Below are 16,246 nucleotides of genomic sequence, written 5' to 3'. Positions count from 1 at the left end.
ATGGGAACAAGTTGGTAAAAAGTAACATCTAGAAAGCATCTGATTGAGTAAATATCTAGTTTCCAGGAGCAGAGCTACTGCATATCCCACGAGGCACGCAGGACAGACCCCATGTGAGGCTCTCTGGAGGGTAAAGAAGGATTAGTCCGCTCCTCCTGGACCCCTGCCAAGGTTTAATGGAGCAGCAATAACTAAATTGACAGGGATGCTTGCTGGCCAACAAAAGCCCAAAAACACTTAAGCTTTACTTAAAAATTGGGACATGCTGATTTACGCTAAGCTGATATCAATGATACATCACTGTAATTTTAATTCAGATTAACTGAAAATTCACTGATCCAGTGCAGAAGGCAATATATGGATATCCTGTTTCACACGATTATTGTATTCACAGATGTAGTTTCTGCTTTTCTGCAACAACTGGATACAAGTGAAGAATGTGAACAACAGGGGTCAGCTTGGAGGTGTACACAGGGGGTGGGGGAGGTCCACAGAGGTCTGAATTCCCATGAATCACTCAGTGCAGTTGAATTGGGCAGGCGACTGTATCCTGTTGTTAATGCGCTGTAGATACTATGATTCTCTCTTCTTAGCAGACACCTCAAACACATTATCTGATAAATTTGATAAAAGTACGATTCCTTCTCTGTTACTTTTCACCATGACAAGAAGACTTTGTAGAAGGGCTGAGGGTTTAATCCATCAAAAAGGGGTATCAATGAAGTTCCCTGTTTGAGTTTACCCACCAAAAATGTCCCTGCTGGAGTTATACTTTCAAAAGGTACAGGAACTGTTCCATGTACAGGGATCGATTGGTTGGTTGAGTACATGCGCCATTTAATTTAAGCCCCTTTTCTTTCAAACAAATCTGCAGACGCATACCAGTATGCGTTAAGGCAGATGACAACAGCAGACATGATGGAGATTCTTGGGTGGGATATATGTAAATCAGGATAATATTTTCTGTTAATGTAAGAAAATTAGCTTCGATGTTGTGAACTTGTTAGCATGCTAACACTAGCTTCACTCTTAGTAACAAAGCTGCAAACATGGATATCAGTCTCTCAGTGTCTACTGTGTGCCATGCTGTGTTGGTGCTCAGCTCAAATGTGGAGCTTGTTTATGTTCCTAATATTGAGTGAATGCAAAAAAAAGAATTGCATATGCTTTTTGGTGCATTAGTGATGGTTGTTAAACCGTAACTCTCTGCTCAAAGGGCAATGGCTACAAGTCATCAATGAACACAAAGCAAGTTAATCCGCCACAGTCTATGTTTTGTGTCAAACTCAAGCAAGCGGGTCAGGACTTTTGACACCAGACGGTTGATGGCATCAACATTGTATCACAGAGATTATTAGACCATGCTTAGAAAGTGACAGTGTCCCAGCCGTGACCCTGAAGGCACACCTAACTAAAGAAGGAGCAGGGACAGGTTTCCACTATGTGAGGTGTCTGTGATACAAGCGTCCATCCTGCTCTAATCCTCACCACTTAAGAGCCTCTGCAGTATCTACTTAAAGAGACATTATGCAGGAAATGTTATGCAAATGGCTTGTTTATCACTTCATCTTCGTGTCAGCCACTTGTTTTGTGCCCAGTCTGCAGTGTGCCACGCTTATCTGAGGCTTAGGGAGGAGCCTAATCTTTTAACACCTCTCTGACAGATTTCTCTATTGTTGTCAGATTTGATGTGTGAAAGGAACTTCAGCCAGCTACTAGGTTCCCTTTGACAAACAGAGCAAGAGTTCATAGGGAGAAAATGGGTATTTGAATTTATCTCATTCTATAAATTTGCATACATTCACAGGGGATGGGCAGAAAACAAGAGACAGGGATGCATTCTGAAGTGTGCTGTGTGTAAACGGAGGGCTTTCCCTAAGCTGCACACTTTTGGGGACCCTTACTAAGCAGATTACCTCCATAAATCTGTGTCAGGATACATTTCTGCATGTTTAGTCATGCAAAGAGAGAGAGAGAGCGTGAGAATGCAGAAACAAAACATGTTTACAGTTTAAAATATGAATCCAAATTAACTACTTCTAGGCACTGAGGCAGTGTTTACATCATGAGCACTGCTGACATCTGCTGCACAAATTAAGGAACATGCTATACTACATTAAAAAGCAGTTGCACTGTGCATGTATCTGTTTGCATAAAAGAGCTGCTCACTGTTTGATATATGATGATAAAAGGGTCTGTTACAGGAAAAGAGAGCCTTTGGATGTCGAGATATTTAAAGACGGTTTCCTGTGTTTGACATTTACCTTGAATTAAGGAACAGCATTGTGACTCACAGCTGCCAGAGGTGTAGCATGGGAGCTGAGCTGGCAACATGATGTGTGTTCAGGGGAAGGGGGGGGTACCAGATGTTGTCGTTGTACCATGGGGGATAAACTCTATCACTCGCACCGCAGGTGGTGGGAAAAATGGGGAGAGAAAGGGAGAAGAGAATGAGAGAGCGAGAAACAACGGCAAACAGGAAGCAAAGACCTTACAACACAATGCTCGCAGAGTTTCCTGCAGGCTCAGACAGATAAGAAACAACACTTTGTTTAAAGCTGTATTTTCAGCTCCAAATGTTCACCAATCTCCAAAAGCACCTCTTGCAATGCTTGTATAACTGTTCTGCACAACAGTTGGAATACATTGGGGAAGAAAATGTTTGAGTACTTGAATTTATACTGAAACTTTCAGATTATTATCTGATATTTATTCCACACAAGAATGGCTGGCTGATCAAAATGTACAGGCTGGATTGTGAGCGTCTTCCCTTGCACATGTCTAACAAGATTTCTGCCTTGCAAAGAATAAATATAATAGGCTTTGTATGATCATGTCTTTCTTCAGTGCATCATACAAGGTATATCCTGGTGAGCATATCTGCTTGTATGGACAAAATGCAGCATGGTAGTTTGCAACAAATAAAAATTCATGTAATAAATGGAACGGAAACTCCCGACGCCTTTTTGTGCAAATGAGTTCACCCAAATCAGTGCACAGTTGCATTTGTCAAAGTGAAACTGCATTACACATTCCATATATTTAAAAGTATTCTTAGTGTTTTGTAACTGTAGTAGATTTAAAATGAAATGATCATGTCCATATTTATAGTAGTACATTGTGAACACAGCATATTATTTTGTGTGTATTTATGAACCCAGTGACCCCGACAAAGACAGGATGAAAGTTGTTCATCAGCTGATGAAAATCTGACAATGCCCCCCTCAGCTGTAACCTTTGCCCTTCGCCTAGGAGAGTTTTAGAGCCAGCTATTTAGTTTATAGATTACAAAGACAATGACAAGGTGGCAACCAATTGTGATAAAATTACAAATAGGCTATCTGTGAAACCACATATAGGCATATGCATTTTTTTTGCAAAACATGAAAAGCTAAATGTCCACTTGAGAAGACAATGTAGGTCTACGTTATAGCCTCCATGAACATTTTAATCATGTTACTGGAACACCAGTTTCGAATTGAAAGCAGCTTCTGGAAGGTGTCCGCCGATGCTGGAGCAACATCTCCCTCTATGGACAAATAATGGTATTACACCCACTCAGACAAAACGTGTAGTGTAGAAAGTTAATGCGAAGTAGCCTATGATAGACACTAAGCAACACGGGTTTTTTTTTTTTTTTTTTTGCAAAACCCTACCAGTATGAAGCGGACTGTTTAGATAAAATAAAATAATTGTTTTATATGTCCAAGTCCTTTTAGATTAGAGCTCTTCAACTGGAGTCTAAAGCACTTTAAAGTAAAGCTAAAGTCTATCTCATTATCGGTAACTGCCCGCTTTTATGAAGATGCTTTGAAGGTCAAATCAGCTGATCGACCCCAGTGGTCAGGCCAGGGGTCGTGAAGGTGGGAGTGACTAACGGAAACAGACATGAGGGAGCATCACCCTCTGATTGGGCGCCTTTGTTCTTTTAAATCAGAGTGTCCTTTACATCAACGGGCCTCCTGGGGGATATGAAGACGTCTTTTACAGTATGGGCTAATGCTGCCTTCACTACCGCAAGGAGTTTTTTGTTTTTTTTCAGAGCTGCAGGGGTAATGGAGTTGTAATAATCTACACGCAAGGAAGATGGCCTGTCAGAGACATGAAAAAGCATGCAAACTGAGGGAGGAGGTGAGCTGCATGCTGGTTGGTGATGGAGCTGTGGGGAAGACCAGCATGATCATCAGTTACATCTTTAATGGATACAACAGCGAGTACAGACAGACAGCGTTTGATGTTTTCTCTGGTGAGTTAAAGTTCTCCTGTTAAGATTAATTGCAGCTTTTCTCTGCAATATAACTGATAGCGGTTTCTTGACTCCCAGGTTTGGTGCACGTGAATGGAATCCCAACTCGTATCAAGCTTATTGACACAGCAGGACAGGTTGGTTTGCAACACCACTTTTTTCCCCCCTTCACATTCCAGTTTTAGTGCCACATCTCATTACATTTGATCTGACAGGAGGAATTTGGACATCTTCGCTCTTTGTGCTATGCCCATGTGGACGTCTTCATCCTCTGCTTCAGCCTGGTCAACCCTGTTTCCTTTGACAACATCACCTCCAAATGGATCCCACAGATCCGCACTGGAAACCAGACCTCTCCCATCATTCTGGTAGGGACTCAGTCGGACCTTTGCCACAATGTTGAAATTCTCATTCACCTGGACCAGATTTTGAACACCAAACCTGTGAACATCAGGAGGGCCAGGAGGCTGGCGCACAGGATCCGAGCTCAGGACTATGTGGAGTGTTCAGCTCTGACACAGAACAACCTGAAAGATGTTTTTGATTCTGCTATAGCTGCAGCTATCAAGCACAAGCAGGCCGGTGGAGCAAAATCTAAAAAGCTCAGCCCACTAAAGCGCTTCAAGACTTTTTGTGATTTTGGATGGAGGAAAATCTTCTATTTAATCTGAAGTGGAATCAAACAGTGGATTGAATGAACTCAAGCTTGGTTGAAACAGTGTTTTGGTGTGAAATTATGCATTTGTATCAAAACATTTCTCCAACAACTAAGTGTGCACCAAACCAAAGTTTTAGGACCATGACACCCTTGCGTTGTCATCAATCCTAAAGGTCTTTTTGATATATAATTCTGCTCTTGTATTTACGTTGCCCTTTCTTGGTTTAATGTTTTATATTTTGATGTTCATATATGTGTTGGTATGTTTTTGTGTGTTATTGCTTTAAAAAAATGCATTGCAGTGTAAAATCATAAAGCCTGTTGTGTGTTGTCTAAATCCTACATTTTACGATATTTTTTTCCACTGTAGACTTCAGTTCTGTCAGTGAAAAAATGGAGGGAAACACAAATTGCCATGTGGGACAAATGGTCGCCTGCTGATTCTTTGAAGTGCTGATTAACAAGACAAAAGCCATTTAAATCTGCCCTTTGTTTGAAGGCTTCTACGGGGGCTTGTTTCAAACAATTACTTTTTTTTTAAATCCGCCCACATGGAGTTTTAAGGAGTGTATTTTAAATCACATATAAATAGACTTATTCCGCAAAGAATGAATAAACTATCTTTAATCAAGATTTATTGTTTTTTGGGGGGGCAATTTGCTAAATCAACTTAATATCTCATTATTTGTAAGCCTTTTTTCTGTAGCCTATTGGGTGGAGCATAAAATAGATAGACTCTTTATTGTCATTGTATAAAAGAACACAACAAAACTTTGTTAGCAGCAATCCTGTACAGCAGCGTTAAAAAGAAAATTAAAATAAAATAGCCCTTACTGTACCAATAGAGTATTGCATTTAGGTGCATTAATACGCCACTTTATTTGTGGTATTTCAGTGTTTTGTAGCGCAGCAATATCTATTCCAAACCTGCCTGTAGCCTATATATAGCCTACATTATTTTAAATGCATTCAATGGAAACCCTCAATTCTGCAGCCACTTTTAAACTATTTAAAAGTAGCCTATAACATAATTATTTTAACCTTTGATGAGTTTGATAGGAAAAACACGTTTTTTGTTGTTGTTGTTGTTGTGTTTTACACATGGCAGCAGGAGTCGTCGAAGCCTTCTGTCCCAAAGAACTACATTTCCTATCATGCAACAGCGCGCCTTACCCTCCATTGACCCTGTGACTGAAAATAATCCGATCAGCTGATCTGACCTGGCAACAAAATAACGTAGCTAGAGAGATCTGCCAGGGAGGGGGGCTGAAGAACAAAACAATGACACTGCTCGGAAGGATTCAAACACAGTAACACTTTTCAAAGACTTGTTGTTGTTTTTTTAAAAACGGACTCACGCAGATTTCCCTCCCGGTAAAAAGTAAAAGAGTCCGCGGATCGCCGAGCTGAAGACATCGACGGGCTGTTGTTTTTGTTGTTTATGTTGTTACAGCTCAGTTGACAAGCTGGAGGCTAGCTGCCTGTAAGGACGGATATACACTATTAGGGCTCGCAAATTACAAAATTTCCTTTTTGGAAAGGTTGAAACTGTCCGTGGAAACCAGCCAGCTGTGAGTTTCGTGTCTCTGCTTTGTTGCCGAGTTTGCCAGAGAGCTGTTGAGGGTCAGTTTGCTAAGCTAGCCTGTTGTTAGCAACAACATTTGCACATCCATCTCTTCAGGGAGAATTCATTGTCTCGGTTTGGTACGAGATAACCTGCAGAATATTCTGTGTTATTATTATTATTATTTTTTATACGTTAAGATAAATATTTTTATGTTGTGTTGCAGCGAAATGTCAACTTATACACGCACAGGCTAAAAAAGATAGCAGGTGTTACTCAACCAGACGCTGTTCCTGCTTCATTGCCTCACTGCTTGTTGCACTACGTTACATAATTTTGCCGTCTTAATTTTAATCAATTTAAGCGTGATGAAGTATTAAGTGTTCAGTATTCAGACCAACATCGTAGGTACCATGCAGCTTATTTAAATTCATTCTTAATAGGTCATCTCTGTTTTCAGTGTGAAGGGATAGTGGACATTTTTCATTATTTATGATAGGAAATTGCTGCTGCTGTTAGAACCGCTCTGTTTCAAAGTTTTCCTTGTAAGAAACGATGAGTGGCCATGGCTCATCTTCAGAAAAGGGAGTTAACACTAGTCTAATATGTCAGGAGAGTTATGCCTGTGGTGGCTCCGAGGAGGCTGCATTTGAGTGTGATGACTGCAAAAGCCTACAGTGTGTCCGCTGTGAGCTTGAGCTCCATGACCAGGACAATCTGAAGAACCACGAGCGGGTTCAGATCGGTCCTGGTCATGTCCCGTACTGTGACAACTGCAAAGGAGGAAATGGAGACAATGGCAAACGCCGGAGATCTGTGGTCCGTTGCCAAAACTGCAAAGTTAACTTGTGCCAAGACTGTCAGAAACGCACCCACTCTGGAGGAAACAAGAAGAAGCACCAGCTGACATCTTACCCTCCTCCACCTAAACCTGCAGAGGTCAGCTTTGTTCTCACGTCTGTCCCGCCTGCCGTCCAAATAGCAGATGAGAGCAAATCTCAGAGAGCCAAACTTCTGGAGAAGGTTTCCAGTTTTCTCTTGGTTGATGAGAATGAGGAAATGCAGGTGAGAAGTGCTGAAGTGGCGCTCAAATTGCACATGTTGATAAAAAAAAAAAACAATGTTTACACCTTGACTTTTTATTTTCTAGATAAAGGATGAAAGTTCATTTGTGAAGCGCCTGAGCTGTGACCCTGACCAGCTTCTGAAGGTGGTGTCCATCTTTGGCAACACAGGAGAGGGAAAATCTCACACCTTGAACCACACGTTCTTCATGGGCAGAGAGGTGTTCAAGACCTCGCCCACACAGGAATCGTGCACAGTGGGTGTGTGGGCGGCGTTTGACCCCAGCCGTAAAGTAGTGGTCATCGATACGGAGGGGCTGCTAGGGAACAGCTCCAAACAGGGCCAGAGAACCCGTCTCTTGCTCAAGGTGCTCGCCATCTCCGACCTCATCATCTACCGCACTCATGCTGATCGTCTTCATGACGACCTCTTCAAGTTCTTGGGGGATGCCTCGGACGCCTACTTGAAGCATTTCACCAAGGAACTGAAGGCCACAACAGCTCGCTGCGGCCTGGACGTCCCACTGTCCACATTGGGGCCTGCAGTGGTCATCTTCCATGAAACAGTCCACACTAAGCTTCTTGGATCAGGTAAAAATCTCAAGTGTTACTTGGTGTCATCTGTAACACATTTCAATAAGCTTCTGTTAGCATTCCAGGAGTTTATTGGTATTATATCAGCATCAGTTTTAGGCCTGCATCACTGAACAAGACAAGGCGGTGCCTTTAAAGTAAACTTTCTTCTACATCACCAGAGGAAGCAATCTGCCTTCCAAATTTTTGTTTTTGTTTTTCTTTGAACTCTATTTTAGGGCCAAAGAAAAGGGGCACGCTGCTTAGTCAGGTCAAAATGAACAAATATTTGTAACCACATTCACGCACTTTAAAGACACTACCTGGTTTCTTTGCAAGTCCTTTTGTTGCATTTTCAAACTTTCCAGTAATGTCGTCATCTTTCCCAATATATGACATTCACTTGATTTGAAATGAGTAGCTGTCATAATAGCTACTGGCTTTTATTCTTCTTGAGCTACAGTGTGAAACTAACTTCATGGATTTACGTTATACATTCTCTTCGTACAATAGGGTTTACTGTGTTATTGTGTGGAAACTTCTTGGGTGAGAAAAACTCTCTCCTCAAATAAAATGTTAAAGCAGGATAAATCAAATGGCTGCATATGCTCATAGTTTTAGTAAGTATGTGTTTCTTCTGGCTAATGCTGCACGACTCTAAGCCCTGTTTCCACCAAGCAGTCTGGTTCCGTTCGGTACCCATTTATTGGCGTTTCCACCGTCAAAATTTAGGAATGGTACCAAAATAAGGGATCCATACCATCCTACTTTTTGGTACCCTTCTGTTGGGATGCCAAGGGTACCGATCAGTCCCTAAAGGGCCCCTTTTGTTTACAGTGTGTCCCGTTCTTCTTCTTCGTTGAACTTAATTAATAGCGGGCTACACTGTGTTGGGCTGCTATGATTACACACTATTACATAGCTGCCGCGGCTATTCCCATCTGGCTTACACTCCGCTTACCAAAAATGGTAAGGTTGGCTGTGTAAATGCAAGCAAGATCAGGGTTTAGTAAACACTGTTAACCATACCGAACTGTACCAAACTGCACTGAATATAACCAGACCGCTTGGTTGAAACGGGGCTTTAATATTTCAAAGTCAAAGTATTTGTCTGTCACATATCACAGTAAAGAACTCGTTTGTATCCGGTGCACCAATAGAAAAATGCAAATGAAATATCTACAGTGCTCTCTATTTGCAGTCTTTGGTAACCTCTCCATCTTTGTCTTGATTCAGACAAGTCGTCCGAGTCTGTAGACCGGCTGCTGTCCAAGCGCTTCGAGAAGCTCTCCCGTTTCCCAGAGGCCTTCAGCTCTGTGCAGTACTGGGGAACGCAGACACTAAACCCACCTACTGATTTCCGTGGCCTGCAGAACAAACTGGAGCAGCTCCTGGATAACAACAGCACCCGTTCCCCTCGCACCCCTGTGGTCATCTTCAAAGCTCTGCAGGTAGGGCTGTATAAAGTCAAATGGTATGGGACCTACTTCAAACCATCCTGTCTGTATTTGTAAAGCCGCCGTTGCTTCTTCAGTTCTAAAAAAGATGACTCACAACTTCATATCATTTTCTTGGTAGCTTCCTTGTCCTTTTTTGCTGTGCAATATCACTGTTTGAATAGGAAGTGCAGAAGTAGGTTTTGTCTTGTTAGCTGATTCTCCTTATCCTTCTTTTTCCCAACAGGCTTTGAGTGAGCGCTTTTATGGGGAAATTACAGGTGAGCTTGTTGCCCACAGCTGCTTCTTTCCTGATGAATACTTTACCTGCTCCAGCATGTGCCTCAGTTGTGGGTGAGTGTTCTTAAAAAAATGTTAAATCAAACTTTCCCTCATTTTTCTTTTGCATTTCAGATAGTTAACCATTGTGCCAAATGACTTCTATATTTGACTTGTATATACATTGCTCCCAGATCTAGCTGCAAGAACAGCATGAACCACTTAGGGGAGGGAGCGTGCCATGAGGCGAAGCATCGCTGTCGTTATTCTCCTCAGTGTGATAACCGTATTTACACCTGCAAGGTAAGCATCAGCCACTTAGATAGAACTCAGCTTTCTTCAGACACCGGTGACATATTCATCACTCTTGTTTCATGCCAAATGACTCTAGAGTTACTGTTTGTTTGTGCATCCCTGTAGGCTTGCTATGAAGGTGGAAAAGAAGTGATTGTTGTCCCCAAGACCTCTGCTTCCTGCGACTCTCCATGGATGGGTCTTGCTAAGTACGCCTGGTCTGGGTGAGTCTCAGCTGTATGACCTGGGTCATGGACAACTAGACTCGGGTGTATTACCTTGTACAGAGCCTAATTTTAGCACTGGTGTTCCAGACTCCGACTTAGCATTAAATTATTTTAAAATGCATCTACATATTTCATATTATACCTCTGATACATGTATTTATATGTGCATATATAAGTTCAGACTTTTACCTTTCTGTTTGAACAGGTATGTTATTGAATGTCCAAGCTGTGGAGTGATCTATCGGAGCCGTCAGTACTGGTATGGGAACCAGGACCCTGTGGATACTGTTGTCCGCACTGAGATCCAGCATGTATGGCCAGGGGTAAGACAAACTGAATCTTTCCATGTCTTTATCTCATGTGTATCATTTATCTATATGCGGTATATTTAATATAATTAGTAATCCTAAAGCTCTTTGATTGTAGCTAAGGTAAATTATTTATTCTGTTTATAGTAAATCCTGTCTGTTTTCCGCAGTCGGATGGCTTTTTAAAGGACAACAGCAATGCAGCTCAGCGTCTTCTGGATGGAGTAAACCTTGTGGCCCAGTCTGTGTCAGAGCTCAGTGTCAAGCCTGCGAAGGCCGTCACCTCTTGGCTGACAGATCAGATCGCCCCAGCATACTGGAAACCCAACTCTCTCATCATGGTGAGTGACACACACACAGCCCCCCACCCACCACCAGCCTCTGCCACCAACAGCCAAGTCAACACTTTCATGTCCAGAGGGATGTTTACTATATGTGCTGTTCTCTGCCTATTACACAATCTGTGTTTGCAGGTCACAAGATAAACCTTGGAAAGACTCAGATTGCATCCTCTTTCCTCAAGCTCGGGGTCAATAACAACTTCTGTTGCTCTTGTTTTTTGTTTCTCTTGTAAAAGGGGTGCCATAAATGTCACACAGTCTTCCAGGACAATGACACCAAACATCACTGCCGTGCCTGTGGGGAGGGTTTCTGCGACGTCTGCTCTTCCAAAGCTGCGCCCGTCCCTGAGAGAGGCTGGGGTCTTGCCCCTGTTAGAGTGTGTGATGTTTGCTTTGAGCAGAGAGCTTCATTTGCAGGTACACATACTCCCAATATTGTTGAAAGTTTCCTGTTTTTCATCTATTTCTTCATGCAGCCATGCCATATGTGTTCTAAGCTTGTTGTTTTAATAAGATATTTCTCTCCTCAGAGCTTCTTGAGGCAGAGCCCGAGGAGGAAGAAGGTGGAACCCTCGCCAGAAAGGTTGGAGAAGCGGTGACTAACACTATAGGGGTTGTGGTCACGGCTATTGACATCCCACTTGGTGAGTGTCGCCCAAAACAAGCCTGAACAGGATTGTTATGCAACAGGAACAAATAACCCATTAAATGAGAGTGTAAGGGTGCAATGCCCTCTGGTGGCAGAGATGTAACGGAATTATTTCCAGTCAGAAAGAAAACTAGTGAGGTCTTCATTCTAGTTTGAACTTGGAAAAATCTCATGTAGGAGTCCCTCATAAATAATGAAGGTTACCTGAATAGCCTCATTGTATTAGAGGTTGTATAATTAGCAAAAGTTAATTACATTCAAACTAGGGCAATTGATTCCTAACCTGTTTAGTGTGCACTACTGCTTCAACATGACATATTATTGAGGACTCACTGACTGACTGAGATGTCATCACATTGTCAAATACACAATTTAAATGTGTCTATAGCTGATTATTCTTGCCGAACGAAAATGTTTTTTTTAATTTGTTTTATTTATGTAGCCAGTAAAACCTCATTGAGATAAAGAGTCTCATTTATAAGAGTGTCCTGGCCAAGACAGGCAGCAGCACAATAACAAGTTACAGACCAAAAAAAAACACAGAGCAATTATTGGCACAGAGCCTGAGTTAACAGCAGAAAAGTCATTATTTAAAGCATCTAGAACCTGACGCATCTTCCTCCAACACCTTCAATCTACTTTTTAAAAGATTTAAAGAGACCAGCCCCCCCCCCCCCCCCCCCGACACAGATCATCCTGCAGGAGAATCCAAGCTGCAGGAGCTGCGTACCGCAAACCTGAAATGAGTTTGTGACTGGGTTGCAGATCGAAGATTGTGGCTTCCAGCACTTTTCACATGAAAATAATTACACAAGTATGAGGGAAGCAGATTAAGCATGGGACATGCCAGGGATTTTGTCTACAAATAGACATAGCTAACTCAATCATACAATGCACAATGATGAGTCAGGGTCCTGAGATCTGTTATGTAGTTCACAGAATCCATTGATGAGCCTTTCAGGTTAGTGGCAGTCCTTCCACTTAGAAGTGCACTGCTACCTAATGTTTAACACAGACTTAGACTTCTAGATCTTATACTAGTGCAAAGGTGAATTACCAGTTAGCCTGTTGACTCATTTCACTTTATCAGACTTCCTGCTGTAAACCCATAGCATATTTGTTTAGGATATAAATGTTTGGCAGGCAGCTTTACATGACATAAAAAAAGGTGCTCTCAACCAATCGCTTTCATCCTTTCTGCACGAATGTCCAGCAACGTTTGTGGATAGTGTTAATGACAAATCTCGCTCTTCTGCATGGGAAGAGATTGCGAAAAGTTGGAAATAAATCATTCTACACTCGCTCAAATACACACTACAAATGATAGCTGAAGGTTCTTCTTATCTTAGTTGTCTTTTAAGCCCCCTGTTCACCCACATGTGCTGTCAAAGGGCAAAGATGAATTGTTTTTAATGACCTGACTTCCTGCTGAAAACCGGTCTGTATCCATCACAAACCGAAAAATACCTGAAAGCAAACTCTGCTCCAATCACAACAAAATTAGCTGACTTATTTGCAAATCTTGTTTCCATGGATACCCTTACCAAAGGCATCATTTTTCTTGAATGTAAGGTGCACTTTAAACTGTTGTGAGGAAAGGTAAGCATGGATCAAGCTGAAGTGAAGCCATGCTAACTAATGTGTTTTGATATGAACAGTAGAGGTGAACATTAATGATGCTAGCCCAATTTGAATAAAGTACAGTTAATGGAAACATATTGAGTTACTGCAGAAAGTAGCAGTGTTTATTCAGTAATGTAATGTAATTGGTTCATGAGGTATCTGTGTTAAAGATCTAAATTAAAATGATAGCTGGACATTTAGGAGGGACAAATGATGCCAATGGAAGAGAGATTGTGTGCAAGCTGCCAGGCAACAAGCAGAAACTGCAGGATGTTAGTGCACTGTGCCACAAAGAGTGCCCAGGGCAAAACTTCTTTCAAAACCACATCATGACATTTAAACACTTCAGTTTATTTTGAAGGATAAACAAAACAAGATGAAGTGTGGTAAGTGATGAGCTTCAGCAGAAATAGTTCAGAGAATCTTATCCTAAAAATCCTCCTTTTTAAAGCAGGATGCTATGTAAACATATACATATTCAGAATGCCCTTTAAATGTTATTACTGTAGATCCTTGGTATCATTTGAACATTTGTTTACATGCTAAGCTAAGCTAACAGACATAATAGCGTTACGTCTGCACTCTAATGTCTGAAGTGCCAAAGTGATGATCATAAATGCATTAAGTAAGTATGTGTTCCCTTGCTAACTCTTGCTACTCCCCCTGTAGGCCTGGTGAAAGACGCAGCTCGTCCTGCCTATTGGGTGCCTGATCAGGAAATCCTTTCCTGCCACAACTGCCAGCGGGAGTTCACTGCCAAGCTGTCCAAGCACCACTGCCGCGCCTGTGGCCAAGGAGTGTGCGACGACTGCTCCCCGGAGCGCCGCTCGGTTCCATCTCGAGGCTGGGACCACCCTGTGCGCGTGTGCGCCAGTTGCAACCAGAAACCCGGAGAACTTTAACGGGGGACAGCCTTCCTTCCTCAGAGCACCGGAGAGAACCAGTCACTCACTCAGCTCGCAGTCTGATACTGCTTTACCTCTGTTTATCTAATGGTTCTGTTGTGTATCTGCGGAAAGGAAGTTTTTAGGATCATACTTTATATAGCTTATAGATTTGGGATTACAGAGTTCCTGTGGCCTTTGTAGAACAGCCAGAACATGTGAGTTACTTGACTGAGAGGGAAATCTGTATTTCCTCCCTGATAATTCACGGAGAGTGAAAATTTTGATTCTTACCGTCACAAATTCCTAATTTCACATTAAATATGGCTGTTGAGCTATTTTTCTACTATCTGAAAATATAAAAAAATGTATCATTTAAAGAATACTAGCTAGTTAAGAACCCCACGGGGTTGGTGTGATTAGTTTGCAGCATTGTTCCTCTGATGTCGTACGTGTAATGGCGAGGAGATATTTTATATCCATGCAGGTGTAACTGCAGGTTCCATCGCATGCTATATTGCAACATTTTAGTTTTTGCACTAAGCCTTTTTCAGCTGTTATAGGCTGTTGCTTACCATGGTTATATTCCAGATATCCACATCATCATGTAGTCTGTCACAAACTGAGCAGAAGTCTGCTTCAGTCCAGTCTAGATAGTGGATATCTGGTGTGCCAAAAATCATTCAGGTTACTGTGTCTGTGCTAGTATGATGTCTATATTTAATAATGTGCTCTATGGTTGTATGAAAACATAGAACTGCATTAGAGTGTACTTTTGAAATGTGGAAAATTATTTATGTATTGGAAAAAAAAAAATATTAGCACTCTGGCATGCATGGCAGTGTGAGAAATCCATGGCCTTTTTTCATTTCAGAGGATGTTCTCTGAATAAACCTCACCGTCTCTTTTAATAAGCGGCATTTTAAGTGTTCATGTGTCATACAATGTTTGTTTTTCATGTTAAACTTTGCTTTCTTGATACCTTGGTTTGATTGTTTTCTAAACGTTAACTATCAGGTTGTTTGTATTGATACTGTTTTGAAGAACTGTAGAATATTGTAATTTGTCTTCAAACCAGTGTTTTGCCTCCAGGTCTCTGCAGGAACGTTCTGTCAGGGAAACTCCTGAATAAGGTCAACACATTTGTCTTCTGTTTGAGCTCTAACCTGCTTGTTTTTCATTTTATTCTGTTTGTTTGGCCATTCATATACTTTGTAATGACGCCTTTAAATTCTTATGTTTTTGTGTCTGTTATTCCACAGAAATATTGATGCTTAAATGTGGCAAGTACAAAAAAAAATCAAGATATTGCACCATAGTTAGTGACTGAGAGCTTTAATTTATCTTGCAGCATTACTGTTTTTGAGTTCTTGAGTAATGACTGAGTCCCCTTAAGGATCTCATGCAAAGCACAAAGTGATGCCTTTAACACGTACGCTTGTATTTTGTTGTCAAAAATGAACAAAAAAAAAAGGATATTTGTCAATTGTAGGCTTTGTAGATAAAGTTAATCCTCCCTTTACTCCCAACGTGGAACTTTTTGGTTCTGATGAGAAGATCTTGTGTCTGCCTTGTCTCAAAGTAGATGTATGTGTCTGAATGTTACATTACACACGTCCTTGTCTGAGATGCTAATATTGCACAGCATAGAATAGGAAATAGATTGTGGCATATGGCTTTTACCGGAATTTATTTCCATGCATATGTGTGCAAATGCAATTAACGTTCAGTTATTATGATCATTTTTATTGGCTAGGGTGCATTCATCAGCACTTCTCCCCTACACACAGGTCAAGCAGGAATTATTGATACAATTTAAACTGTTGGGAACCAACTTGAGGCGATGATGTGTGAACATTTGATAAACTGTTGGAAGATTTGCATAAAATTAAAGTTATATCACCTCCCGTCCTTACAAAAAAAAACATAATCTGGAATTGACTCCATGTCTTGAGTGTGTGTGAGTGTGTTTTTGTTTAAACCTCCCTGTGTCAAACCACTTACTGTACTGTATGTGGGAGGAAAGGATCGTGTGCAAGCCTGAGTATTATGAGCCTTGCTTCTGCATACTGCAGCTTCAACAGCGAGGTAAAATATTTG

General features: G+C 41.4%; 2 protein-coding genes across 2 annotated transcripts; both read left to right on the top strand.

Annotated features, from left to right (window-relative positions):
* Window positions 1-2,976: 2,976 nt before the first annotated feature.
* On the top strand, window positions 2,977-5,220 carry LOC109981316 (rho-related GTP-binding protein RhoV-like). The gene is made up of 3 exons (XM_020630046.3): window positions 2,977-4,246; window positions 4,325-4,383; window positions 4,462-5,220. Exons 1-3 carry the CDS (start codon window positions 4,087-4,089, stop codon window positions 4,915-4,917), a joined length of 675 nt encoding a protein of 224 aa, XP_020485702.1. The 5' UTR covers window positions 2,977-4,086; the 3' UTR covers window positions 4,918-5,220.
* An 895-nt stretch (window positions 5,221-6,115) lies between these two features.
* On the top strand, window positions 6,116-16,076 carry LOC109981339 (zinc finger FYVE domain-containing protein 1-like). Its single transcript, XM_020630081.3, has 11 exons — window positions 6,116-7,533; window positions 7,619-8,123; window positions 9,342-9,556; window positions 9,789-9,895; window positions 10,015-10,123; window positions 10,241-10,338; window positions 10,547-10,664; window positions 10,820-10,990; window positions 11,227-11,407; window positions 11,521-11,634; window positions 13,932-16,076. Exons 1-11 carry the CDS (start codon window positions 7,024-7,026, stop codon window positions 14,162-14,164), a joined length of 2,361 nt encoding a protein of 786 aa, XP_020485737.2. The 5' UTR covers window positions 6,116-7,023; the 3' UTR covers window positions 14,165-16,076.
* The last annotated feature ends 170 nt before the right edge of the window (window positions 16,077-16,246 follow it).

Source organism: Labrus bergylta, chromosome 18 (genome assembly GCF_963930695.1).
Source record: "Labrus bergylta chromosome 18, fLabBer1.1, whole genome shotgun sequence".
NCBI lineage: Eukaryota > Metazoa > Chordata > Actinopteri > Labriformes > Labridae > Labrus > Labrus bergylta.
Note: the sequence above shows the minus strand (reverse complement) of the source record. Positions and strands in the feature narration are given on the sequence as shown.